General features: G+C 47.7%; 1 protein-coding gene across 2 annotated transcripts in view; it reads right to left on the bottom strand.

The window, feature by feature from the left end:
• The window catches only part of SLC4A4 (solute carrier family 4 member 4), a 115,304-nt gene that overhangs the window by 5,556 nt on the left and 83,751 nt on the right, over window positions 1-25,997 (bottom strand). For both annotated transcript variants that reach the window (XM_082282371.1, XM_082282370.1), the window contains 15 exons: window positions 22,078-22,165; window positions 20,689-20,843; window positions 20,279-20,392; window positions 18,745-18,919; window positions 16,842-16,975; window positions 14,257-14,528; window positions 12,591-12,661; window positions 12,073-12,261; window positions 10,923-11,036; window positions 10,398-10,559; window positions 8,448-8,626; window positions 7,501-7,573; window positions 4,003-4,071; window positions 2,589-2,762; window positions 44-205 (listed from right to left, as the gene is read on the bottom strand). In XM_082282371.1, coding sequence (XP_082138497.1) covers window positions 44-205; window positions 2,589-2,762; window positions 4,003-4,071; window positions 7,501-7,573; window positions 8,448-8,626; window positions 10,398-10,559; window positions 10,923-11,036; window positions 12,073-12,261; window positions 12,591-12,661; window positions 14,257-14,528; window positions 16,842-16,975; window positions 18,745-18,919; window positions 20,279-20,392; window positions 20,689-20,843; window positions 22,078-22,165 — 2,131 coding nt within the window. The remainder of the gene's footprint in view (window positions 1-43; window positions 206-2,588; window positions 2,763-4,002; window positions 4,072-7,500; window positions 7,574-8,447; window positions 8,627-10,397; window positions 10,560-10,922; window positions 11,037-12,072; window positions 12,262-12,590; window positions 12,662-14,256; window positions 14,529-16,841; window positions 16,976-18,744; window positions 18,920-20,278; window positions 20,393-20,688; window positions 20,844-22,077; window positions 22,166-25,997) is intronic.

The raw sequence follows: 25,997 nt of genomic DNA on the forward strand, positions 1-25,997 counted from the left end.
TACCTAGGAAGGAGGAATATGACAAGAGCAGGAAGCTCCTTACATCATCATTGTCACTGTCCATACTGCCCTTCTTCTTTTTCTTCTTCTTCTCATCCTCTTTCTTCTTCTTGTCCTTTTCTGGAATGACGTCGTCAAGAAAGCTTAAGTCATGCTGGGAAAAGAGGTAGTCCATGGCTTTTCTGACTGCCACCAGGGCCAAGATCTGCAAAGGCAGAGAGGCATTCCCAGTCACATTATACCTTTCATTTGGAACACTGCATTCCTCTCAGTTCTGCTTCTAAGCCCACACTCTTGAATTCTGGCTGTAAATGAACATACAAAGAAGGTGGTGAACACCTGGGACATCTCTGTCAGCTTGAAAGGTTGTGCTGTGACTGCCTCATGTCAGAAAAAAACAGAAGCAGTGGACACAAAACAGTATCATAATCACTGAATAATCCTGTATTACTAAACAATAAATAGAAAAAACCGAGCACTTTCATTTACTTTTGGAGGCAGGTTCACAGGACAGCCTGAGTAATAAAACCTTGACTTACTTCTCACCACTTGCCCAGTTGAGCTCTTAAGAAATCAGACAAGTGCCAATCCATGCTCCCAGGGTTTGCAGAATAAAGTTTACTGGGATTGTGGCAGCAGGAAACTGGAGGAAAAGCTTGTTCTGTGCAAGACTGCAATGAAAGCACTGGGAAAAAGGAAGGCACGTGTCTGAAATGGGTGTTTACATGGACGCTGGGTCTGACACCCCCAGCAGAGGCCACTGGGATCCTACATAGGCTTTGCTAATGGCTACATCCACAGGCTGGAAGCTGTAACCCATTCCCAACAGGCTGCCTTCAAGGAAAACTTTGTCCCAAGCAATGATGATCCGCAGCACAAACAATTCCTAGGAAAAGATCTCAAGCTTTGACTTGTGCAACTTAAGACGCAGTTACAGACATGAGGAATTACTCAGGGTGGAAAGATGCCATGCAGACACCCATGATCATCCCACTATGAATTACTGTGTTGAAAATACCTTTCCTCCAAATAAACAGGGAGTTGGGCAAACCCTCACAAACTGGAAGTCTGTACTTTTTTTGCTCATGAGTGCAGAAAATTGAGCTTTTGCCATCACATCCAGCTCCATCAAAGCTGTGGCTGTGCCTTCCCTGAGTCTGCACCATTCTAACAAACTTTGGCAGCCTTGAGTTTCACTCAGATTCTAATATGGGCAAAGAGATTTTAGATTCAGCTTCCAAAATCAGTGCAACACAGCCATGGAATTGCGATGGAATGCCACACCAGTAGGAATTACTACTAATTTTTAACATCTTTTACAGGAGCATGTGTCCCAGCAGGAACACTTGGAGGATTTTTTTACTTGCATCATCTTTTCTCATTTCACCATCTTGTTCTGTATCTGGGTTCTGCCCTCCCTCCTTTTCTCCCTTGAATAAGCACTGCAGCTCATACCTGCCCCCACAACTGATATTTTACTTGTCCATAAACCTGAAATTAGGTGACCTGGGGCCATGATTTATTCAGGAGTTTCATAAAGCTTTGTCTTTGCAGAAGTCTGACCCATCTCCAAGCCAGAGAGTGCCTAACTGTGTCTATAGCTCTAGTTATAATATGAATAATCACCCACCGATGGTAAACAACATTAGTGTCTTTTTACTTGAGTTCAAGGAAAAGAGACATTCCCTTTCCCTCCCTCTGGCACCCCTCTTAGCACTGAGCCTCCTTCTTGGTTTTGTCAATTTGTGCTATTTAAAAGCCAGGGAGACATTTTGTATCTGGTAGTTAGTGTGGACTAAAACAGGAAAACGATGTCACTCTCCTTGGTTTGTGCAGCTCAAGGAGAAACCACGGCAAACCTCACCTTGGCAGCCACGAATGGTCAACACTAACTACACCATCCTGGGAAAAAATTAACTTTCCAGGCTCGTTTTCCTCCAGATGATTTATGTAAAGGCAGCCACAGCCACACTGACCCCGTGCAGTGCTACATGAGTGCCATGAGTGGAGCTCTGAGCCAGAGATTCGCCAGGGAGAGGTTGGATTTACACAATTACAGGAGTGTACAAGCAAGGAAGGAGCAGGCTGTGGTCAAAGTGAGGAATGTGAAGGAGTGTGGGGGTATACTTAGAGCTTTTTACCGGCTAGGCTAGTAGTTTAATGCCTTAGAAAGCCTCGAGCAGCCTAGAGAGGTAGCATGGGCAATCTAGCATTTCAGTAGCTCTAAAAGCGGCAAAATGGTAGCTGCAAATCTAATACCACCAGCAGAAGCAAAGAGGGAGAATTATAGCTCTTAGCTTGCCTAATTTCCCACAATTAGAAGCTTTCAAAAGAAACAGAAGCACACAGATGGTGGCAGAAAGAGTTGCAAAGCCAAAAGAGGGCAGGCCCCCCCTTGGTCCTCTCTTTTATTCGGAGAAGGGGAAAGGGGAGGACTGGGGGTGGACCCGGGGTGACCGGCCAATCAGACACTGCTAAAGAGTTTGAGTTACATTTGGTTTTGCCCGCGCTTTGGAACAAAGGAGAACAGCTTGGAGAGGGGGAGGGGAAGCTCGGAGCAGGCAGCAACAAAGAAGAGCATCACCCACCATGACAGGGAATATGATAGCGGCCACAGTGGATTTGAGGATCCAGAGGAGGGCCAGGCACACCACCTGCAGGAAGGTGAAGAGGTGTACCCGGCGCAGCGGGACGTGGCGCAGGTAGATAAAGTCAGGCTGGTGTTTTAGAGGCATCAAGAGCAGCTTCAGACGATCCATGAACTGGAAAGGAAAATAAAGGGGATGGTGAAATGAAACCCAGGATGCACAAAAAAGAGAAAACAAGATGAATGCCCAAACCAGGGTCAGCATCACACTCTGGGGTATTTTTACTGTCCTCCCATTCCCTGCTCCTGCCAAGGGAAGACATTCAGCCTTCAGGAGCAATGCTTTTGTCTTCCCCAAATAAATTGGGAGCAGAGGTCAACAGAGGCGAGGGCAGACACTGCACTGCCAGCGAACAGAAGAGCACCTCACCGAAGAGCAAGGAAGACGGGCAGCTTTCCCAGCAGTATCCCTTTGCCCTATGCTGGACCGGATGGACTTGGGAGTTAAACCAAAATGGGGATTTCTCATTGAGTAAAAAACACTCTTGATCCCAGTCCCCCCACCACCTGGGTCGGGAGCAGGGGAAATCCCCTACAGGAGAGCCAGCCTGGGGGCCAGCAGGACAATCCCCTCGTTGTCCCCTGCCGGAGCGCGGGCTCACTGCCCACTGCCTGGACCAGACGGACCCTGCACCAATGAATGGAAGCTGGAGCTGTTTTACAGAACACCCGAGGGAATTCTGGGGCTCACAGAACAGGCAGTCCCTTCCCCTTAGGGCACAACCCAGCACGAAAAAGAAAAGCCACAATTAACAGGGTGCCAGAAAGCAACAAAACCGTGTCCAGCCTCCTTGGGCCAGCTACAGGCACTGGGCATGAGAATGGCTCCTTACGTAAGATTTCCTCAATGACAAAGAGAGGGGCTTGGCTTCCCCTCCCTGGAGAACAATGTCCCTGCTCGTTAGCATTGAGGAATGACCCTGCTGCCATAAATCATCCTCCTTGTTTGCCTTCAGTCTGTGGCAGAGGACCCAAACCACCCTGGGAGTGAGCCTGAGCTGGGGCAGAAGCCTGTAGAATCCTGGAATGGTTTGGGTTGGAGGAGATCCTAAGGGGATCCTCTTGTTCCACCCCCTTGCCATGGGTAGAGACACCTTGCACTAGACCAGGTTGCTCCAAGCCCCGTCCTGTTTGCCAAAGATGGACCCAGGCCTTCACAAAGCAGCCCCTGGCACTGACAAGTGCCCACTTGGCCACTCTCCCTTGGTCTCCCATCTCAGGACACCCAGGCTGTGGCAAAGTTTGTCAACAGGTGCCACCCTCCATGGGTTTCCTGGGAAGGAAGAGGAGGCAGTGAAGGGGAAGGGGAAAGCTGGAGGGTTGTGGAAGAAGCCCGGTGCTGGTTGATGACTCACCTGCACGCCGTTGAGGGATGCAACTCCCATGTAGAGGAAGACACCATAGAGTACAGGCATGGGAATGAACTGTGGGAGGAAGAGCATGAGAGACCAGGTGAACAACCTCCCCATATGCCATGCACCGCTAACGCACAGTGGGACAACACTCCCAGCCTGTCATCAATTCAAACTGCACCCATGAGTGGACAACACAGAGGAATGAAGCGATACAAATAATAAAGCAAAATAAAGGCAAATAAGCAATAAATCCTTCTGCTGTGTTTTGAGAGACACAAGGACATTTGTGCAATCACACTCTCTCACTTCACCAGGACTTGGACATCTTGTCAAGAACCAGAGGGAATGATGCCAGTCACTCAGCAAGTTGAGCAGCAGGTGGGCAAATGTGTTCCAGTGAGCTTCGAACTGCCTTTCACCTCTGATTTGTGGAAGCAGAAGGCAGAGAAGAAAAGATGGCAGCATGGTCCTGTAGTTTGTGGTATACCCAGTTTTCGCAGATAACAAGTGACAGAGCAAGAGGAAACGGACTCAAGTTGCGCCAGGGGAGGTTTAGGTGGGATGTTAGCAAAAACACCTTCATAGAAAGGGTTCTCAAGCCCTGGCACAGGCTTTCCAGGGCAGTGCTGGAGTCACCATCTCTGGAGGAATTTAAAAGCAGGGTAAATGTAGCACTTGGGGACATGGTTTAGTGGTGACTTTGGCAGTGCTGGTGGGACTGGGTGATCTTAGAGAGCTTTTCCAGTTGAAACAATCCTGTGATTCCAGGTCCAGTCCAGCTCAGTAGGCCATGCAAATCCATGCAGAAAGGCTGTTCTTTGGAGTCCCACCTCAGCGACAACAGTCATGCCAAGCCAATCTCTGCCTGCTCCGTCTCTTGCACACATTAATCCATAACTACTCCCAAATACAGGACTGTGACTTCCCTTCTTCGTTGCCAGGATGCGTCCTTTCAAACATCGCTTTCTGCTCCCTCAAAGTGCTAAGTGCTGCCCATTCCTCCACATTGGGCACATCTCCCCGCGGGAGTGAAGAAGGTGCAGGGGAACACCAGACAGGCTCCCCAGAATGAGCCTCTGTCCCTCAACACAGAAGTGGGCAGCCAGCCTGGCATGACAGGAACAGGAATGCTTGGAACAAACCACAGGCAGGAGCTGAATAATGGCCTTTGCAGGATTTCCTGGAGCCCAGGGAGGATGGGATGAGCTCCAAAGGATAGCCCCTCGTGCAGCGCCAGGTGGCTGCCACTGAATGGCAGCCACAGCCAGGCCACAGCGCCCACTGTTCCCAGCACTTTTGTGCTGGGAACCCTCCCCTTCCTACCTCTGCACAGAGATCATTGAAGAGGCAAGTAACACAGCAGCTATCCAGTGTTTTAGCATATTCCCCATCACCTTACTCATCATTTCCAGCAGGCATTTCCCCTGGGGGCACATGATCACCAAAGTCACCCGGCCACATGCTGCCCAAAGCCTCCCTGCCTGCATTTTTCCTTCCTTCCCGAGTCTCACTGCCCATCACCTCCTGTGAGCTTCTTAACTGCTAACTCATCCTTCTCTGGGATTTATTTCTTCCTTCGAGTGAGCTGCACTGATCTTTCCCATTCGAAGGCAAATGCTTTTTCTGCAGCGTGGGGTCTGCCAACACCATTGTGTGAGGGACGGGGACCCAGCATGTGGTTCACAAAGCTGTGGGTGACCACGGGATTCAAAATCCTCACTGGATCTGAGGGATGAAACAAGCATGACAGTAGCTCCAGTAAGCAAGAGTTGAGCTTCCTAGCTCATTTTCACTGCTCTCTTCTCCTCCCCTTTTATTTATTTCCATGGGTTTTTTTTAAAGTAAGAAAAATGTCTGAATATTATTTCACCATTCCATGACGATTAATCCTGTGGATCATCCCGAGGTGAAACCTCAGTACATTATCCTGCAGAGCAGCAACCAGTGCTGTCATTTCGGAAGACTTTCTCTTGGCAAAGTTTTCCCTAACGATGCGGGTATTGGCTTTGGTGCTCTGAGCAAAGCTGCTGCAGGCCAACAGGCTTAAAACTGTATTTATGGGAAAGTGCCTATCAGCCTCCTAGCAGGGCCAAGGATGTTTCTGTGGAGATCTGCCTGGGCTGAGCAGAAACACCAGCAACTTCCGAAACCAGCACAGCCACCGCAAAGCCCTCAGAAAACAAAGCTGGGATTATTCTGTGGATTGCCTGGTTTATTGAATTTGGGATTGCCAGCGTTCAATTCGCCGGTGGCAGGAGAAGACTGAAATGTTCTGCAATGTCTTTAGCAGTGCAGCTCTCTCCAGCAGGACCCTGCCACTGGAATTTGCTAAAGGTCCTGAAATCCTGCCAGGTCCTTCCCACTGGCACGTGGGCCAGGAGCGTGCTGACTTATCCCCAGGCGTCCTCCAGCAAGGATCTTCCCCACACATTGTCTTAGGGGAAGCCCAGACAAATAATTAATGACTGAAGCAATAATAGGGGAAGTAACAGACCCCAGTGGAATAGAGGAAGAGGGATCTTGCAGGGAAAGGTCACATAAAGTAAAAACCAGGATTATCACAATCAGGCATTAAAGGCACAGAAATGCCTGTTTGTGTGGAGGTGGAAGCTGTTACCCAAGACACTAAAATTCGAGCTAAACAACCTTAGAAATGAAGAACAGCAACACAGTGGCTCAGAAATCCACTGTCTCCACTCTCTCCACAGGCAGCATTGCTGCTCCCTACCTGTCTCCTACCCTCAGGCTCATATCTCACTGTGCCTCAGTCCCTGTGGTTTCCAAAAACTCATCTGCAGCCTCCAGAAATGCTCCTCCAGACACCCATCTGCTCTGTCCCGCAGTTACGGCGCACCGTGCCACTGGTCTGACATCTTCTGCTCATGCCATTGGCCTACGGATCCATGGATAAGGGCTCCTGCAGCTGACATCTCCTGCTGGACAGTACATGCATGCTTGGCACCACGTCCATCACTATCCCCGGAGAAGGCAACATCCTCCACAAGACAGGGATAAGCAGGTTTTCCAGTTTCCTTCTACAATCTGATGATCCACTAAGGATGCATTTCTCTGTGGCTACATGCCAACACATTTCTGGTCTTGGAAAACAGTAACCTACCTAGATCCACTGGTCCATCAGCAGCACATCTGTCCACAGCCTTGGCTAACCTCACAGGAAAAAAACGGTTCAGGAGATGAAGAAATGCCATTTAATTGCACTGCTTCCTCCAGAAACATGTTTTCCATACTCTGAGCTTTATCCACAATATGTTTTCCATAAAACACAGGCCCAGTAGAGGTATAAAAGAAACCATAAAAGAAAAGGGAACTTAACTTTATGCAAACATGGAAAAATAATATTAAAATGAAAAAACCCGCGGTGCCCAAGAACCCCAGCCCTGAATAGTGACCCCTGGTCTAGCACACTACAACCATATTGGTTTTTCCTTCCAAAAAGTTTTGGATTTAAGCTTTCAAAGAACTGTCAACAGTCTTTACCTTCAGGATGGGAGCCATGAAGACAGACACTCCAGTCAGGATGAAAACGATGACTCCGGTGACTCTCTGCTCCCTGAAACAACATCACTGAGTCAGGACCACAGGTACTTAATGTCAGCTGAAATCCCCAAAACCCATTTTTGCAGCCCCATTTTTCAGCCACCAGCATCAGGCAGATGGCTGGATCCTGACCAAGCCTGGCAGACCTCTGTTTTAAACTCCCAGATCGTTTTGTTACACTGTTTGGGGATCAACACAGCGCTGCAACTGAGCAGGGGGAGCGTGTTTACAAGTTAAACATTACAAACCATCCAACAGCACTCCCAGCTCCCTGCACAGCCGTACTCAGAGCATGCAGAGAGGCAATAAATCATCAGCTCTCCACACTGAGATCAGTAACAGGTTGTGAGCCCTGCCCAGAGCACTCCAGCAGCCGGATAAATCATTCAGACCTTCACAGGGTGCTGAACATGTGCCTTCAGCAGCACCCACAGGGCTTCCCACATCCAAAAATACCTCGGCCGGTAGTATTTCAGAACACTGAAAGTCAGGCCATAAAATTTCTATTTAGTTGCCTAAACAAGCAGCCTGATTCCAGGAGTAATCCCATCGGAGGCACTTCAGACCACTTAATTAAGGCAACCAAACACAGGAAAGAACGCTTCATTAAGTAGAGCTGGTTGCACTAGGTATGGCAGATTTGTATGTTTGACCACTACATTTGCTAAAGAATGCTTAATTTCTCTGGTTAGAGAAATCTGCAGGAAATTTATTTCCTTTAACACAGGAACACTGCATCTGATGTGGCCAAATAAACTTTGGAGGAGTCACATGGGGGCTTGCCCAAGGAATTTGCTTTGAAAATAGAGAGAAAGCAGCACAAAATTCTTTGTACAAAAGGATTTTGCAGGAAAACAAGGTAATTCAGTGTTCCTGGTTGGACATACCTCACTCCCAAAAACTTGGGCTGTTCTCCAGGGGCTGAAGTCTCCGTCTCCATCTTCAAGCTGTCGATGTGAGCGATGGAGATGACAGTAGCAGCCACGTACCAGGGCAGCCCCATAAAGGAGCAGACAATCATCAGAATGGCCACCCAGAACAAATCCAGATGATATCCAGCACCTTTCTGTGGAGGGAGACAAACAACCTTCAGCCTAATTATTCCAAATGCCTACAGAGCAGGGCAGAGGCACACCAGACAGGCAGCATTTCTTTCTGCAACATCCAGGCCAGCAGAGCCAAACACCAGATATACATCGGATCTTGTGAACAGCATAAGGAAGCACCTCCCTCAGGACCCAACCCCAGGCTCCTCCAAGAGTGCAACTAGAACAGCTAAAGCCTCATTCTCTACCCAAAGGAGAAAGTTGCCCTCATTCTTGATTCCTTTTCAAACACCTCTGATCCTCCATTTTTAAAATCCTTTAATGAAATCAAACAGGAAATCCAGTGGTCACAAGTGCCAAGAGAAGGAGTGAAGAAACAAAAGAGCCACCAAGAAAAGGGATCTTCAGAAAAACAGCGGACAAACCTCTAAGGTTTGCTATTTTAAAACAGATTAACCTTTTTTTAATCCCATTCAATTTGATTTTATTGGAAAAAACAAATGATGTAGGCCTAGGATGACCCAGGAGGGAGAGCAATCTAGCTTCTTTTGAATAGTCTTCACTGTTTTCCTCACACATGTGCTGCTTACCTTGGCTGGCTGGTGGCACCGGGATGGGCACCCAGCAACACCCTGCCAACACTTTTAGCAAGGGATGAGCAGAAAAAAAAAGCCTTTTTCCTATAGCAGATCTTGCACATGGAAGTGTTTTTTGGTGTGGAACAACAGGATGGGGCTTGTGAACCCTCAGTTCCACAAAATACCATGCTCACACCATAACAAAGGAAGCAGGGAATACTTTTTTTATATCAAACAGTACTTTGCTGGAGTGTTTATAACTTTGTTACTAAAAAAGTATAGCCAGTGCTGACAGCAAAACCACACTCAGTGGTTCATAAGCTGCAGAGACGAGGGGCCTCTTCTTCATGAGGGAAGAACAGCGAATATTTTCTTAAGAGTGTTTAAGAAAATGCTATGTCTGCTTAGTTAGCTGCAGGAGACAGACCTAAAACTGATCAGCCATCTCTGAGGAACACGAGGGCCCAGATATTGAATTTATCTGCCGAGATCTAGGTGGCAAACAGGGATGTTCTAAGGGGGTTTTTTATGCTATCAGCCAGCAGTCATCACTGTATACAAGAAACCTTTCCCATTCCCTGGTACTTCAACTGTCTCCTCTCCAGGTTGGGCTCCAGATGGTCTTAAATTACACATTACTTGTCTAAAGTTTACAGCGACCACATGAATTGAAACATCCTCCTCTTTTCCAAGCAGAAGCTCCCTTCCTATTTCCAGTAGCTCTCTGGATAACTGATGAAGCAGGTATCTAAATAATGAACCACTATTACCTCTGTTTTGAGGGAGTCATTACTCCCACAGGTCAGACCACTTGAAATGTGCCCTGTTAGCAGGAAGGGAGAGTCTTCTTTTACAGGAATTTAATATTTTTCAATAGAACTGACCGTGCAGGGAAAGAAAAAAAAAACCCTACAGGCATGAAAAACTGCATAGCACTGGTCTGGAAAGTTTATTTTAAAAACATGACTACATCTTAGGCTGTTATGTGTCAGCTCTTCTTTAAATAACATCCAACTGGGGTTATGCCCTTGGTATGTCCCAAATCCCTCCAGCTTATTGCCCGCATTTGACAGCACCGTGCAGCTTTGGCCACAAAGCCATTTTTCCTGCTTAGAAACAGCAGCCAGTGACAGGGAATAGGCTTGTGTCCACAAGGGAGGAAGGTGACAGGAGGGAAAGCCCCTGGACATGCTCAGGCACAAGGCACACCCACCTTAAGCTTGTGCTCCTTCCTGTTGACGATGACAGCAGTGATCTGCTGGTCCATGAAGATGAGGATGGTCACCAGCAGGGCAGGGATGGCCGCTGCCAGGTACACCCACCACGGGTTTCCTCCAAAGGGTGGGATAAACCAACCCCTCTCAGGACTGGTTGGCTTTGAAGGGCAAGGAAAAGAAAGCTTGCGTTAGAGGCGCAGTACAGGGGTGATGACATCCCAAAACCAGCTTTGCTTCCAGCAATGGAGCTCCAGGGAGACACTTCAGATTTGTCACAGTTTCATCCTTCCCATTAACACCAATCAAAGGTTCCAAGTATGGAGGCAGAATTTAGGAGATAAATCAGCCAACCAAAATGATGCTAACAAAAACCATCCTAACCCTAAACCCTCTGAGTAAACCGGCCCTTTCCAGACCACTGACTACATTCCCATTCTGAGGGCAAGTCATTCCATACAGGGCAGGTGTGAGGGAAAAGGAACCTCTTCCAAAGGCCAGCAAACAAGCTCACAACAACATACCTTGAATTCACTTGGCACAATTAGTTTTGGTGTGTCCACACCAACCAGGGCATCTATTCCACAGAAAATCAAAATGGACAGGATAATGGCAAAGTCACTGATGAGCTTCCGGGCCTGAAAGAGAAGGTGATATCATAACCACAGGAGTTAGCACCATGAAACACCATTTCACCCACGCTTTAGTGTCTACATGAGAAACTCCCTGGCAAGACAAGCTCATCGATACTTCTCCCACAAAGACACCCACCGTCATGTCCAGTGTCATTTGCCACCCATGCCTTGGTACTTTACTGTGCTCTCTGAAAGCCTAAATGGAAGCACAAAAACAACACAAGCTTCCACAAATGAGATCCTCTGAATGACTGGCAGAGGTTACGCTGTTTGCTGTTCAAGTAATAAATCAAACCAAGCAGACAGGAAAACAAACCAGGCTTCTCAGCTAAATCCCTAAGACTGCAGCTCTCCTGAAGTCGCTGGAATACAACAACTTAAAGCTGCCACTGATCAGACCTCAGAATTTAACCAGACAGGAGCCACCATGCTAGCCTGGAACTGTGTGAGCTTTCCAGAACTGCTGTTCCTTCCAGGTTTCCTGGGTTCACAGGGTTACAGATAAATTGAGCTGCATTCCAGCCCGGCTGGAATGTGTTTCCTTTTTATTAAAAATAAGACAGGTTCAACTGTAAGACAGTGGAACAGTAAACATCCATGCAGGATAAATCCCTGTGTGTCAGAATGCCAGAAACAGGGCGGTCTCAGAGAGAAATGGCTTTGGCACACACAGGAAGCGCTGGCTCGCACGCCTGGCCTGGGAGCCTCACTGGGGACAAAACAAGCAGATGCACCTGAGACATGCCTGTAAGCTTGCAAGGGTCACCTTCAGCACCTTTAGGATCCCTGCCACATTACCCAAACAGGTTATGGCTCCCCTTGGCTCTTCTGCTGTCTTACCTGTGCCCTCCAGAAGCACTGGGAGCAATCCCAGGCATACCTTTGTTAACCAGATCCAACAACCAGTTGCACTTTTATCCCAACCAGTGCAACCTGGCTTCCCTGCAGAGCATCCCTCCCTGTGTGTAGGACAGCTACTCCAAAGGAAGGCTGACCTGTGCCCTCAGCAAGACTGATGAGGTGACAAGGAGATACTCACAGTGGTGGGAAAGTAGCGACTGGTCTTGAATTTCTTGAGGGCCATGGAGCAGGTGTAAGTGCCAAAGAAGAGGATGAAAGACATGAGGGTGATGTCAGGGACATAGTCACAGTTGTTGCCCACAAGTTGTCCCCCATACTTCAAGCACTCCTTGGCTGTCAGAGCTGCCCAGTCAATGGTGGTGTTGTCCTGCAGAAAAAGAGGGAATGTTTCCATAAGGCTGTGTATACTCTGCCCGTGTTGGGACAGGACTGGTGACAGAGCATCTGAGAGGAACAGGGAGGCATCGTGCAGAGGCTAAAAATCATGGATTCATAGAACGGTTTGGGGGAGACCATTTTCCTGCTGGTGTCTGACTAAAAGGGGTTGTTAGTCTGTGTCTTAACTTCCTTCCCCCACACACGAATGTGACCCGTCAAGTTCCCCTTCTTTCTCCTCATTATCCAGAGCTTGCTAGCAGAGTGGCACTGCGAGACACTGCAGTCCATGTGATCCCTGCCTTCCCAAGGGGAACTCACCAGCTCGGAAGAGGGAGACACCAGCTCAAAGTCTGACAGCACCATTGTCCTGTTAAGTAATGAGCTATTAACTGCAAGAGAAAAGAAAAAAGGGAATATGGTGAGCAGGATGCAGGAAACAGTTAGGAAGGAGAGCAAATTCCCATTATTAAATAATTTCTTGACTCTGTCAAGCTGTATGCCACCTCTTTGCTCCAGTAAAGCGAGTCACAAGTGTTTCAGAGAGACTCAAAAGCCTCAATCATCAATCACTCACAAAAAGGAAAAAGAAAAGGTTAAGTGAAACATAACCCAAAACCAACTGGGATTATATTTTGAGTTTGTGGTGAAAAAAAACCCACAAAAAACCAGACAGACAATGTAACATTTCATAGCTTTCCAATATTTTTCTAATGATTTCTGGATTACATTAAATACCCACAGAACACTCCTAATGATTAATTTCAAATGCAAGCACAACGCCAAACATATCCAGAAAAGCAAAATGCATTTCAGTGTCCAGCATAAACACAGTTTTGAATTCAAAGAAAGAAAAAAGACAGCAAGCAATTGACATCAACAGGATGGGGATAATTTCTTTGAAAGAAGAGGCAGCATTCCCTGTGGCTTCTGCAGCATTAGGAATCATGGATTTGAAATTTCATTTAGAAATGCAATCCTTCCTGCAAATGGGCTCGTGGGCCCTGTCCTCATGGCTTACCAAGGTTTTGCATAAATAAACTTTTTTCACTTGGATGTCTGGAGAGCCACAAGTGTTTCAATGGGAAGTGGAGACTTCCAATTTGGCACTGACCATTCCCATCGTCCTAGTTTCAAAAAGGAAACCACTCTGCCATTCCAGTGGAGGGAGAACCAGACCAGCTCGCCAAGATCCTCTGCTTAACAGGGAGGCAGGCACCCAGCTCCCAGGGAACCAGCTCCTGACACCTGCAAGGAGCAGCCAGCAGCTTTTCCTGTTGGACAGGTGTGCTGAGATAACCTGCAGTTTACTTTGGGCACAGATCAAGTTTCTTACTCACTCCCCATTGTTTGTGGGATCCTAGGAGTGGTCCCTGCTTCCCTAATGGTACAGCCAGTGTCCCTCTGTTAGGATTTGGGTTTTGTAACCCTTTGTTCCCAGAACCATAGGTACACTGGCTCTATCTGCCATGCAGCCCACGCTCCAGAGATAGGCTGCCCTGTGGATACACTTCCCTGCTGCTTAGCAAGGAATTGTTTGTGCTTTCCCTCTCATCCATGCAACCAGGAGGTGGGAACCACCCACATTTGGGTAACACCTTGAATAAATCCAGCTCCTGAAATGGCAGTGACCTGAGCTCCATGGCAGTGACCCGGCCACCACTTCTGCCCCTTCGTGGAATTCTTGGAGGAATGCCATTTGGAACTGACAGCCACAGGGATGCAAGGAGACGCAGGTGCAGAAACAGCTTCTCCACTGGCTGAGATGCTCTCTGGAGGAGTCCCAAGAAGGCTGGCTACACTGACATTCCAGTTGGGGTGTAGGGTGAAATTTACCTCTCAGCTTCCTGAGACTAAGATAGGGTATCTGAAGACAACCGATAAAGAAGGAATAATCTACCCATTATCTGGGCTGCAGCAGAAAGGAAAAGGAGAGCAAAGGTCACCTCCTACCTACAAACTGGGGAGGTAATGAGCACTCCCTTACCTGGATCTAGTGGTTTACAGGCACAAGAGTAATGCGTGATATAGTCCACTTTGAACTCGGAGTTGATGGGATAATGATCTGCCAGCTTGATCATCTTCTTGAAAGCATCATAAATGAAGATGAAGCTGATCAGGGAGGAAAATCCTTCTTCAGTGAAGCGGGTGAAATACTTGACCAGGAAGCTGGCGTCGGTGGCAACGAGAATGAGACACTGGAAGGCTGACCAGAGGCCGATCCAGAGGCGGAACTCCAGGTAGTCAAAATCATTGTCCCTGCAACAAGACAAGGGTGGCAAGAAAGGAAAACATTGGGTTAGATAAGGTCAAGAAGTACAAAGCAGATGTTACATGGAACGAAGCTGAGTCAGGGGAAGTTGAGATTGGGCATAAAGGAAAGATCATCTCCCAGAGGGTGGCCAGGCACTGGAACAGTCTCCCCAGGGAAGCAGTCACGGCACCTAACCTGACAGAGTTCAAGGTGCATCTGGACAGTGCTCTTAGTCATATGGCTTAGCTTTAGGTAGTCCTGCCAGGTGCAGAGAGTTGGACTTGTTGATCTTTATGGGTCCTTTCCAACCTGGGATATTCTATGATTCTATGACGAACCCTGGTGCTGGGAATGACAGGGTGTGGAGAACCATGGAGCCAGCTGCATCATTCCATCCTGGGAATGATGGCCCCTTGTTTGCTGCTTGAGGCTGAGGTGCTGTGCTGGTGCAGAATCCCAAGGTGGGCTTTCAGGAGTGACAAAATGCCAAAAGGGAATACTGAAGCAGCTAAGGACCTGCCAGGAAGGCCATTGCCTGTTCTGGGGAAGGAAGCAAGAGGTGGTGGAACTGGCTCTTGCAGGCTCAGCCAGCTGTAACTCTCTGAAAGCCAGAAGCCCTGACCTGGAAGAGGGCAAGGAGCAAGTAAGAAACAAAGTGATTTAGAAAAAGAGAAGGGAAAAAAAAAAAAATACAAGACCCCAGTGACAACTCTGAAATATCCGGAGTCAGTGCCTGAGGGGGCAGGAGTTCCCATCCATCTGAAGGCAGCTGGAAGAAACCCAGGTACACTGACTCCACATCACTGAAGAACTTCAGAAATTTTAGACTGTATTATTTTGGCTTTTACCCCTCAAATTCCTGCAGCGTTTCTGAAGCTGACAGAGCAAGTGGAAAAGCACCATGTCCTGTAGGATTGGTCCCCAGTGCCAGCACCACGGAGCACCTGAGACCAGACACACGGCTGGGTCCGCAAGGCGCTTTTAGGGATCTCTTTAGGCACACACACAGAGTCACACTTTAAATGAGTCAGGAGATGGGAAATTTTTCTAATTTTGCTCCTAGCAGGGAACAGCATGTTGAGAATATGAACAACCACAAATGCATTACTGAAAAATCACAGTACTTAGTTCCAATTTCCTTATAAGAAAGGCCTCCTTTGAAAACTCCTGCCTTTCTGCTCTGGCAGGTTGTTAGGACAATGGCTTTTATAACCACCACCTCCTCCTCCTCAGGTTAAAAATAACCACCTTCTCCCTCCCAAAACAGTACAAAGTGCTTTTCCATCTTGCTGTTTCCCTGCTGCGTGCGGCGCCTGGGCTTTGTCATGCCTGCCAGATGCCAACAGGTGCAGCGTGTCCATTCCTGACTCATTTATTCCAGATGAAGGAAGAAAAGAAAGGTGCCCGCCTCTCTTGCTCCGCTGCAGAACTCTCACCCTTTGGCAGCTTCCAGTTTCCCTCCTTGGGACAATCTAATCTTCTAGCCCCCATCCCTCCCTACATGTAGGAACACAAGTCCTGCACAACCTGCCATGCTGAGAACATGGGCCACAAGGGATTTGGGGTGTATTCTGTGTAACCCAAAACGCTCTCCTTGCAAAACGCCAGCCGAAGGATCACCAGCCCCATGGGTAAAATCATCCATGACACTGCTGATTCCTTTAGGGATTCCAGTGTATTTTCTTGGTACTGCCCATGCAGGAATGGTAAATGAGCATACCTAACAAAATGGGCTCTCTTTAGCTCTGGCTGTCAGCTGTCAACAACATGGAGGGAGCAGAACCTCTTTATACCAGTTAAACGGAAAAAAAAACAAGTGCTTTTAAATGCAGGAAAGCTCCACCACAGAATTCTGGGGGGCTGTTTTCTACCACAGACACTTTTGCTTTCATAAATAATAGTGATTATTTCAAAGGATTACTGATTTAAGGACAAATTTTTGGCAACCTTGAGACCCATGGGATTTTGTTAGTGAAGAGCAGGATTCATTACTTTGCTCCTATGGGAGTCAGGGAAGTAGTGATTGGGAGAAGCAGCACACTCTAACGAGAGGAAATTCTTCACAAAGGACTGAAGTGGCCAAGGTTTTTTTTCCAGCAGGCCCCACGGACACAGGCAACCACACACTGGGCAGCACCCTGGGATAGCGTGCCGGGAAAATCCCTGATGTGATTGCACTGGATCTTGACAAGGAACGAGATGTTTCATTTTGTGCACTAAATCCCCTCCTTCCCCACCAGCAGGCAGCTCATTCCCTGGCTGGCGTTTCCTTCGTGTGGGACATTCTTGCCCTCCGCCCTCTCCCGCCACATACTCACTTGCTGAAATTGAAGAGGAGCCGCTCAAAGACCAGGACAGGCCCTGTGCTGCTCAAAATGGTGAGGGGCTGACCAGCCAAAAGGCAAAATATGGCGCCGGTGACAGCCGTGCCCAGGAAGCTCTCCAACACGCCCTGCGGAGACACGGCAGAGGGGTCACTCCTGCGGGATAACCCTCTCTACATGAGCGGTTCTGTCGTGACCGCGTGCTGCAAGTCCCTGTGCCCACGGCCACGGGGAGAGCACCCTCTGCCTCCCTGCAGCTCACACCAAGATGTTGGCTGGTCCCACACAATCTGGAGCACTCGGGATAACCACACATGCTGAGAAGCTGGCAATTAATGGCACATGCCGATCCTCCCTTCCACCTATGCTGCAGGGACAGGGCTGCAGCTTTACTGACTTGTCAGGAGTACTGCAAGAACTGAAATCCAGTTTCGTGTCTCTCTTCCTTGGAAAGACATGAGTTAGTGTTTACACTGAGGAAAGTAAAAGGCTGGCTGCCTTTGGGGGACTTGTAAGGATGAGCCCAATACTCCCAAGGCAAGGAGCAGCCTTCACATGGCTGATCCCCTCCACTCCTCTTGTATTACTCATGGAGAGGGCCCTCATGGGCAGAGCATCTGGAATCTCTTTTCCCTGCATTCTTCCACGTGTGTGTAGCTAAGAATAGTGTCTTTTCTCAGAAACATAAAACTCAGGAGCAAGCTATGAAGGAAGTGCTGGCCGGGGCAGCTCCCAGGACGGGGAGCAGGGATGGGCCATGCTCAGTGCCTGCCCCAGCAGCAGCCACATCACTGTTTAAAACAAACAAGACATGGGAACTGTGATATAGTAGCCCCAAAAATACTGCGTTCTGGGGGGGGTTTTGCTGCTTGATAGTAAGCGTTCATGAGACTTTTGGCCACAATAAAGTGATTCTCAGTTTGAACTAAATTTGGAATCAAATTTCCCTCTCCCCCTCTAATTTAAGGACTGCACCTCACGCAGAGCAGACAGGCTTTGCTCTGCTACCCCATGACAGTCCAGCGTTGCTCACTGGTGGGTCCTAGAGGCCCCTCCATTCCTGACTTCGACGCATCTCAGAAAAGGCAAACTGTTTGTACAAGAGAGAGGGGAGCTGGGCGCTGCACAGGCTGCTGGATCTTACGCTAGCCTGTAATGCATCACACGGGAGTGCATGGGTCCAGATACGTGCCCTCATTTCCTATGCTCAACTTAATTAAACCTGCATAAATTAATAACTCAGTCATTGTCATTATGAGTTTAATTACTGCTAGGAGATTTGACGTGGCCAAACCGAATCGGGCTAAATACAACCTCCTATTTTTCCTATTGTTGCACTAGAGCAGAGCACCTACAGCACTGTTAATACAGAATCCCTTCTCTTTAGCCTGAGCTAAGCCATTGATGCAGCCCATCCATGGATATGTGTCTGATTCTTGGCATGTGACCTCCCACTAGTACAAAAGTCATCTTTCTAAAGACCTGACATTTCTCTCCTGTATCACATCTCCTAGTTTACTGATTTTCCTATTAATTTTAGGATTTTCTTTTCACCAGAGAGGCGCAAGCCCAGGTATTGTAGGAGTCAGGCAGAGGATTCAGACTTAACAAACTTAACTGGACTAAAATGGTACAGCTGACAGCAGATCAGAGGAACTTCTCTCCACAGAAGGAGCAAAGACCTTCTCTGTCTCCTGGGCCTGCTTTTAATTATCATTTAAGGGAACTGCTGTACAATTTGTCAAAGGACAGCCACAGCAGCAGAGAAAGCACTGAAAACACAGGACACCTCCTTAATTCTACCAAGAATTCCAGCTTTGCCGGTGCCCAAACACTGCTCCAACTGGACAGCAAAAGGCAAATGCTGTATTTGTTGGTTCTGAAAGCTCTTGCTCACCTGCATGTTCTCTGTAGCATCCCCAAGCAATCCCCCAAAAGTGATGGCATTGGTGACAGTGGCCAGGTAGATGAAGAGGATGGCTGAGAGCGCCTGGATATTTAAAGCGTCGTAGAAGTCGCTGGCGAAGAACGGTGCTTTCCTCTTGATGTCTTTGATCAAGCCCCCACAGAATCTGCAAGGACAAGCGAGAGGAGACTCACACAAGATGTTTCACAGTGGAAGTCACCATGCTAAGTCATCAGAGACACTGCCAGCAATTATTATCTCAAAGCAGTGAGATCACCACATTACAAACAGTCTTATCACAGCTGTGGCAGTCCAGGGATCTCAGAGAGAATGTTGTAAGGAAAGATATCTCAAATATGTGATGCAGCTGGAAAGAGACAAATTTCAGGACTACAAGCCACGCTTCTGCTGAAACAGACCGCTACAGTTTGCATTTCAGGAAGCTCATCTGTTGTTTTTTTACTCCCAAATATATTAGTTGATGTAATAAAATAGATTAACTCTGGTCTAAATCCCTGCCTGAATTTCTCCACACACTAGACACCATGGCTGGGCGAGACAAACAACCTGCTGCATGGAAAAATGGTCCACATTGTGAACCAGCAAAAGAACTAGAAGTAAAAATACAAGGGAAATACTCTTGGAAAACAAAATAACTCACTTGCAGACATCCTTTTCTGTATGTTCACAGACAAGACAGTATTTAACTCTTATAAACTCCACGTGCCTCTGACACTGTCAGCATGCAAAAATGTTTGTTTAGCCTCTTGTTCCCCCGCTCACAGCTCGCCACCTATACCAGGTCTGCTCAGACACTGCAGCAGACAGGCACATGCCACCTTCTGACCCCAAATCAGGACACTCCACTGCCTTGTACACACCAATGTGGTGTGAAGACTTTCAGACTTTTCTCCTAGAATTTAAACTAGAACTAGAACTGAAAAAGAAGATCCAGAGTGGGAGGGAGAGCATAAGGCCACCATGAAGCCCCGTGCACTGACCTTGAAATGCTCAGCTTGCTGTTTGTGGCCACCTGAGCTGCATTCCCACTCCAGTGGACTTTTATGTGGCACAAAGCAGAGTAATACAGCAGAGAGCAGGGCCTGAGGCTCTGTTACTTTCTCTGTTCCTATCCCATAAAAGCCTTCAGCTGTGCTATTCGACTACAACAGTAACGTCCAGAAAAGGGAACATCTCTGCTTTTGGCTAAGGCACCCCTTCAGCAATCCAGATGGATTAACTGAGGCTCGTATCTGCCATGTTTATGTCCCTTACGGTTCGCCTGACTTTACAGGCTCTACCTGGGCCCTCTGTCCTTTTTAATGGCTTTTGATCATTTAATGAGCATTGGATTTATGAGATTTTGCAATTCGCTGAAGCCAGATGTGCGGAACCCTTCAGACAGCCTCACTCCAGGCACTAAAAGCCCCCAGGACACATTTTGGGGTCACAGCTCAGCCTGTACAGCCAGTCCACTGGGGTGGGAAGGGTTTGGCAAGGGAAGCATTGCAGGGGTGTCACCGACCTGCCCGTCCGCTGCAGCTCCTCGCAGTCGCCGTGGCCGCCGCCGCCGTGCCCCCCATCGTGGGGTGTGTCTCCGTTCATCTGCAGGTTCTCCCCACCAGAGTACATGTTTTTCCTAGGCAAGGACACAGCATGAAAAGGAGGACCAAGCAGAACCCCGAAGAGCACAGAAACTACCGGGTATGCTACTGCGTGCCTACAACATCACCTCTAAAGGTGCAGAATTTCAGGAACATCCTCCCTCCAGCTACTAAGGAAGATCTGAAAATATCTCCAGGACTTTCTAAACAGGGACAGGCAGGTGCAGGTCATTCCATGCACCTGGAATAACCAAAATGCTGGCTCTCCCCATCCCCTTTTCACACCTGATGCCCACTGTCCTTTGCCACAGAGCCTCTCTCCTGCTATTACCTCTTATCCGAAGAAGGGAGAGACTTGGGGGGCTCTATCCTAATAGCTGGATCCCATTCCCCAGGGGGGAGCACGATGACTTCATCCAGAAATTCATCGATGCCTGCGATCAGGTCCTGACGGTCCTTGGCTTTATAGGCAATGTCATGGAATACCTGCAAGGAAAAGAGACTCCTTGTGGGAAAAGGTTTGCATTTTCTGTGGCCCTGATTCCAGAAGCAGCTGCTGAGTTCTACAAAATCAACTTAATTCCTTCTCAGAAGCCTCTGAAGAACTATCAGGACATGTGGTACAAGGAGGTGTGACCATCAGAAAGCCCCTTCCTTTGGCTGGATAAAAACAGAGATTCTTTCCTTGCAGGCATATATTTAATTTTAAGCAAAACATCTATTTCTAATCTTTGAAAATGTTAGTAAAGCAATTATCTATTTCTGTAATGCAAAAAAAGTTTTCCTCTACGTAAGGACTTTCAGTTATATTTGGAGAAGACGCTGTGACAAAGCTATCTACTTCAGTCTATCAAACCCAGATTCATTTTCAACCCTGTGATACAGAACTGATGACAATATTTACTCAAAAATAACAACATAAACTAGTTTTAGTGAAAGGCCTGCTATTATTCATGAAGAAAAATGAGAGATGAGGCGGGAAAAAAACAATAATGCTGAATTTTATAGGAATCTTCTGGACTGTGTGGAGAGGAAGTGCATCAATGCATGTGACAGACGAGCTGGTGGCAGGAAGAGACTTTGCGGCTGTGGAAAGCAGACCACTGAGTGACAGAAACCAGGAGAGCTGGAAGCAGCCGAGCTGTAATTAAGGAACTGTAGGAGAGCGAAGCGATGCCAAGAAACAAAGCTAATGTGAATGAGCCCTGGCACACGGAGCCCAAGGGACACTGGAAGAAAGAAGCAGTAAATGAATCCTGAAAGCCCAGCCATGGCAGCGAGGGGCATGAGGAGTGGCCCGCTGCTCCTGGATAACACACGAACACTGCCGGTGCTCGGGATCCAGTGCCGCACACAGCACCACGGCCTGGGAGAACCAGTCCCATGGGGGTTACCTGGATATCCCTGCCTGCAGGATGCTGGCATGGTAGAATGGGACACAAGGTGCAGACCACGACAGAATAAATTCAATAATTAATTCACAGTTGATATGAAAGAGTGATCGCTGGCAGGAAAATACACACAGTGGACAAACCCCTCCTAGAGTCACACTTCTAAAAACCATGAAGCCAGAGGCAATGATTAAGTCAACAGATGGAATTTAGAGATAACGTGGACACTTCAGCTTTACGTGAATGCTCCTTCCTGTTGACCAGGCTGGAGGGAAGGACATCGTTGCTTGGGAGATGCCATTTCCCATGGGAGATGCCAAAACACCTACCTCATCCGACATCAGCGTGGCAATGGCTCGGCCAATCTCATGATAGGACTTTGCTTTGCCCTTTGGTCCCAGCAGAATGAAGAGAAATCTGACAAAACCAAGAGGTTGATCCCATTAAGGATGGAAAAACAAACTGCTTATTACTTATACAACATCTTATACAACAGAAATTTGACTTTAAAAATTGTGGTCCTTGTTAGAGATCCGGAGGCTGCCAGTGGCCTCAAGCTAACTTGGGAGCAGAGGTTACACCCTGTGGCCCATCACACCCTCTCCACCTCCATGGGGATTTGTTTCATGGAATCACAGAAAAGTTTGTGTTGGAAATGACCCTAAAGGCCATCTAGTTCCAGGCCCCTGCCATGGGCAGGGATACCTTCCACTAGCCAGGTTCCTGCAAGCCCTGTCCAACCTGGCCTTGGACACTTCATTTTTCACATGATCTCTCTGGGCAGCAGCTACATCCAAGTCACTGCTGAAGGGTTTAAAAAATACCATGATACGAAACCTTTGTCAGTGCAAACCTACAGATGAAATAACCTCACCAGAAGCACCTCTCCCCTTCCAAGGACTGGACTAAATATTATTTTATCTCCCTAATTCAAATATGATGAAGTACTAAGTTAAATGGCTTATGAGGAGTATTATATCCAAAAAAATACTTTCTGTTTAAAAAAATCTAGAGTCCTGAACAAAAAAGGCAGCAAGTTAGTAGGACAGGCTCCATAAATATATATTGATTGGCATTAATACATCACACTGCTTAGTCAAGTTCTTCACGAGGTGTTTGAGTGTTTTACTTGAGGTTCACATGGAGGTGAGTAAGCCGCACACGCCCAGGTCACGTCCTCTGCTCTCCTCCCACCTCCTGGAACTTCGCCTGCTTTACCAGTTCTTATAAAACAACATTCAAGAAAAACTGTTCCTCAGCCAACTCTTCCCAAACTCCAGGATGCAAATTAAGCCAAACATATTAATATTAAAAAAAAAAAAAAAAAAAAAAGAGGTTCATAACTGCAGGAGTTGCTGCTTGGCATTCTCCTGGTTTTCCGGGAGAACCAGGCACTTTTATAACCCTCTTCTGCAATAATCCCACCAGCTGGTTCTTTTCCAGCACAGAGCAGCAGCACCTGAATGCTGCTGCACTACTAAAACTCTTGAAAACACGGAGTCTGTGGCCTTTTCCAAATTCTTTGTCCTAATTCAGCTCAGAACTGCCTTCAGTGGGTAGAACAAGATCTTTTCATCGGCCAAACATTACAAACACAAAAACATTAATGTATTTTAGTGGCCTGAAATAGATTATGTCTGCATAGGTTTAATATCATTTAGTTATGAACATTACCACCTACAAAAGCCCTCACTCCTAGCTGTGCCATACTCCTCCTCTTCCTCTGCTGAAGGCCACTCCAGAATTCCTCCCTGCTGCACACAACACATGCTGAATTATCTAATGCCCATTTCTGATACTTAACACTGCTAATAATGCTCCAAGGCAGGGAATGTGAGGTTCCACCAAGCTCAAAGTCTCTCAGAAGCAGTAACAAAATCCAAAGCTTCTCTCAGTGCATTGCTAGAACAGCTAGATAAGGGTTAAAGGCACCTGAACAAAGGAATCTCAGCCAAGTGCTGGAGGCAAATTGCCTTTGCAGTGAAAAGCCTCAGTCAGGAGGCCAGGGAGAACCAGACTCCTGGATCTGCCCCTCACTTCCCAGTGACCTTTGGGCAAGTTACTTCACTTCATTTGAGACCTGCAGACACCAGCCTTTCCCAGCTCTGCACACCAGACTGTGCAAGTCTGTGCAGCTTATCTCCAAGAAACATCTTCTCCTGGCTCATTCCTCATCTTTCTCCCCATCTTCACTGCATTAAACAGCAGCCTTGAACACAGGATTGTGCATTGCTCTGATGAAAATACAAAGCCATTCCCAAGCCATGTTGCCAGCTCAGGGCTTCCCCCTATGAGGAGTCCCAAGTAATGGGATTAAACTCAACACAAGAAAACCAAAGGACTTAAAGGTTTTTTCAATCTGACCAGTAAGAAGAAAACTCAGGAAAGGTTGGGACCTCTCTATCCCAACTGCATATCCCTCCTTTTTCTATTACTAGCCCCTGTGCTCTGGAACCAGGTGGGGAGAGCTGGGGGTGTTCAGCCTGGAGAAGAGAAGGCTCCAGGGAGACCTCAGAGCCTCTTCCAGTGCCTGAAAGAGCTACAGCAGAGCCCTGGAGAGGGACTGGGGACAAGGATCTGCAGTGACAGGACAAGGGGGAACGGCTTCTCACTGAGAGACGGCAGGGTTACACTGGATATTAGGAAGAAATTCTTCCCTGTGAGGGTGGGGAGGCCCTGGCACAGGCTGCCCAGAGAAGCTGTGGCTGCCCCATCCCTGGAAGTGTCCAAGGCCAGGTTGGACAGGGCCTGGAGCAACCTGGAACAGTGGAAGGTGTCCCTACCCATGGCAGGGGGTTGGAACTCGATGGTCTTTGAGATCCTTTCCCTTCCAACCCAAACCATTCCTTGCTTCTCCATCTGCAGTTGCTTAAGAGCAGGAGATGTTCATCTAACACAGCACCCCAGACAGAGGGGCTGGATTAGCCCTGAGCCAAAACCTGCATGTTTAACCCCCTCCTGCCCTACATAAAACCAACCTGCTGCTTCCTACAGAGAGAGGCAGACACAGGTCACACTGCCAGTACTGAGAGACCTGGCCCACACCAGTCCTGCAGCCCACAGCACCCAAACATTGGCTCCCGCGGCGTTAGAAACCCCAGGAGGCTGCTCAGTGCCCAGCTGGGACCGTGTGGTGCCTGCAATTTCACCAGGGAGTCAACAATTCAACAAAATAAAAGGAGAAGCCCCACGGGACAGAAGGCTGGGCATGCCAGAGGCCCCAGCTCCAGCATCCTGTGGAGTCTGCAGGCTTTTAGTGCAGGCGGGCCCACGGCAGGAATGCCGGCAGCACCGGAGATGTTCCATCACAGCTCCTCGCGGCCCTGAGGGGATTTCCTTGATCGAATTTCGTAGGATGCAGCCATGGCAAATGGCTCTTCATCACTCATGAAAGCCACCTAATGAGCCTTCCTGCTTTGATTAGGGCCAGCATTTACTTCGGAGAACAGCAAATGGATGATACTATTTCCTGGGAAAAATGCTGGCATGGAAGGACATACAGCCTTGATTATTGCTACTGAGTAATGAGGCTGTCCAGCAATCCTGGATCTAACTTCCTGGCCCCCACCACCACAGCAAACAATACCTAATCTTACAACTGCCGAAAAGAACTTGGAGATATGTTTAAAAAATAGTCAGTAGACAGATTAGAGTTGGAAGCTGAGTACTGAAGCATGGAATGAGGAATGAATAACCTGCTACAAAATGATGCCACAATCTGGGTCCCCACACTCCTACCTGAATACCCAGCATGTGCAGACGGTTGTGGATGTGGCTGTGAGAAACCACTTCATGCAACTCCAAGAAATACAAACACTGCTACTACCATTAAAGAGCAAAGCAAGATCCTCTTTTCCCTTTGTTTGGTACACAGAAAGAGGCAAGGATTCCAACAGTCAACTAACTTCCACTCCATACAAGGGCTGTGATATTGCTATGAATTCACACAGGGCAGCTTAGACAGCCAGGCATACTCAAGCAGTGACTTCAAATATTTAAGAACACAAGATATATTGCTATTTGTGAGACTGAGATTAATTTGCAACATGAGTCACAATAAATAAAATATTTCTCTGACATTTTTCCTTGAGCCATTATGCATTACAAAGCAACAAGCCCCAATAGAATTTTATGTCCCAGTTCACCTGACTTTTTTTTTTTTTTTGCCCCAGGAGGGCCAGAATTGAATCTTCCATTTGATCTGAGAAGAAGAATAATATGTACAGCAAAAATGTGCATAGGGAATCTG

Source organism: Coloeus monedula, assembly GCF_965178545.1.
Source record: "Coloeus monedula genome assembly, chromosome: 5".
Taxonomy (NCBI): domain Eukaryota; kingdom Metazoa; phylum Chordata; class Aves; order Passeriformes; family Corvidae; genus Coloeus; species Coloeus monedula.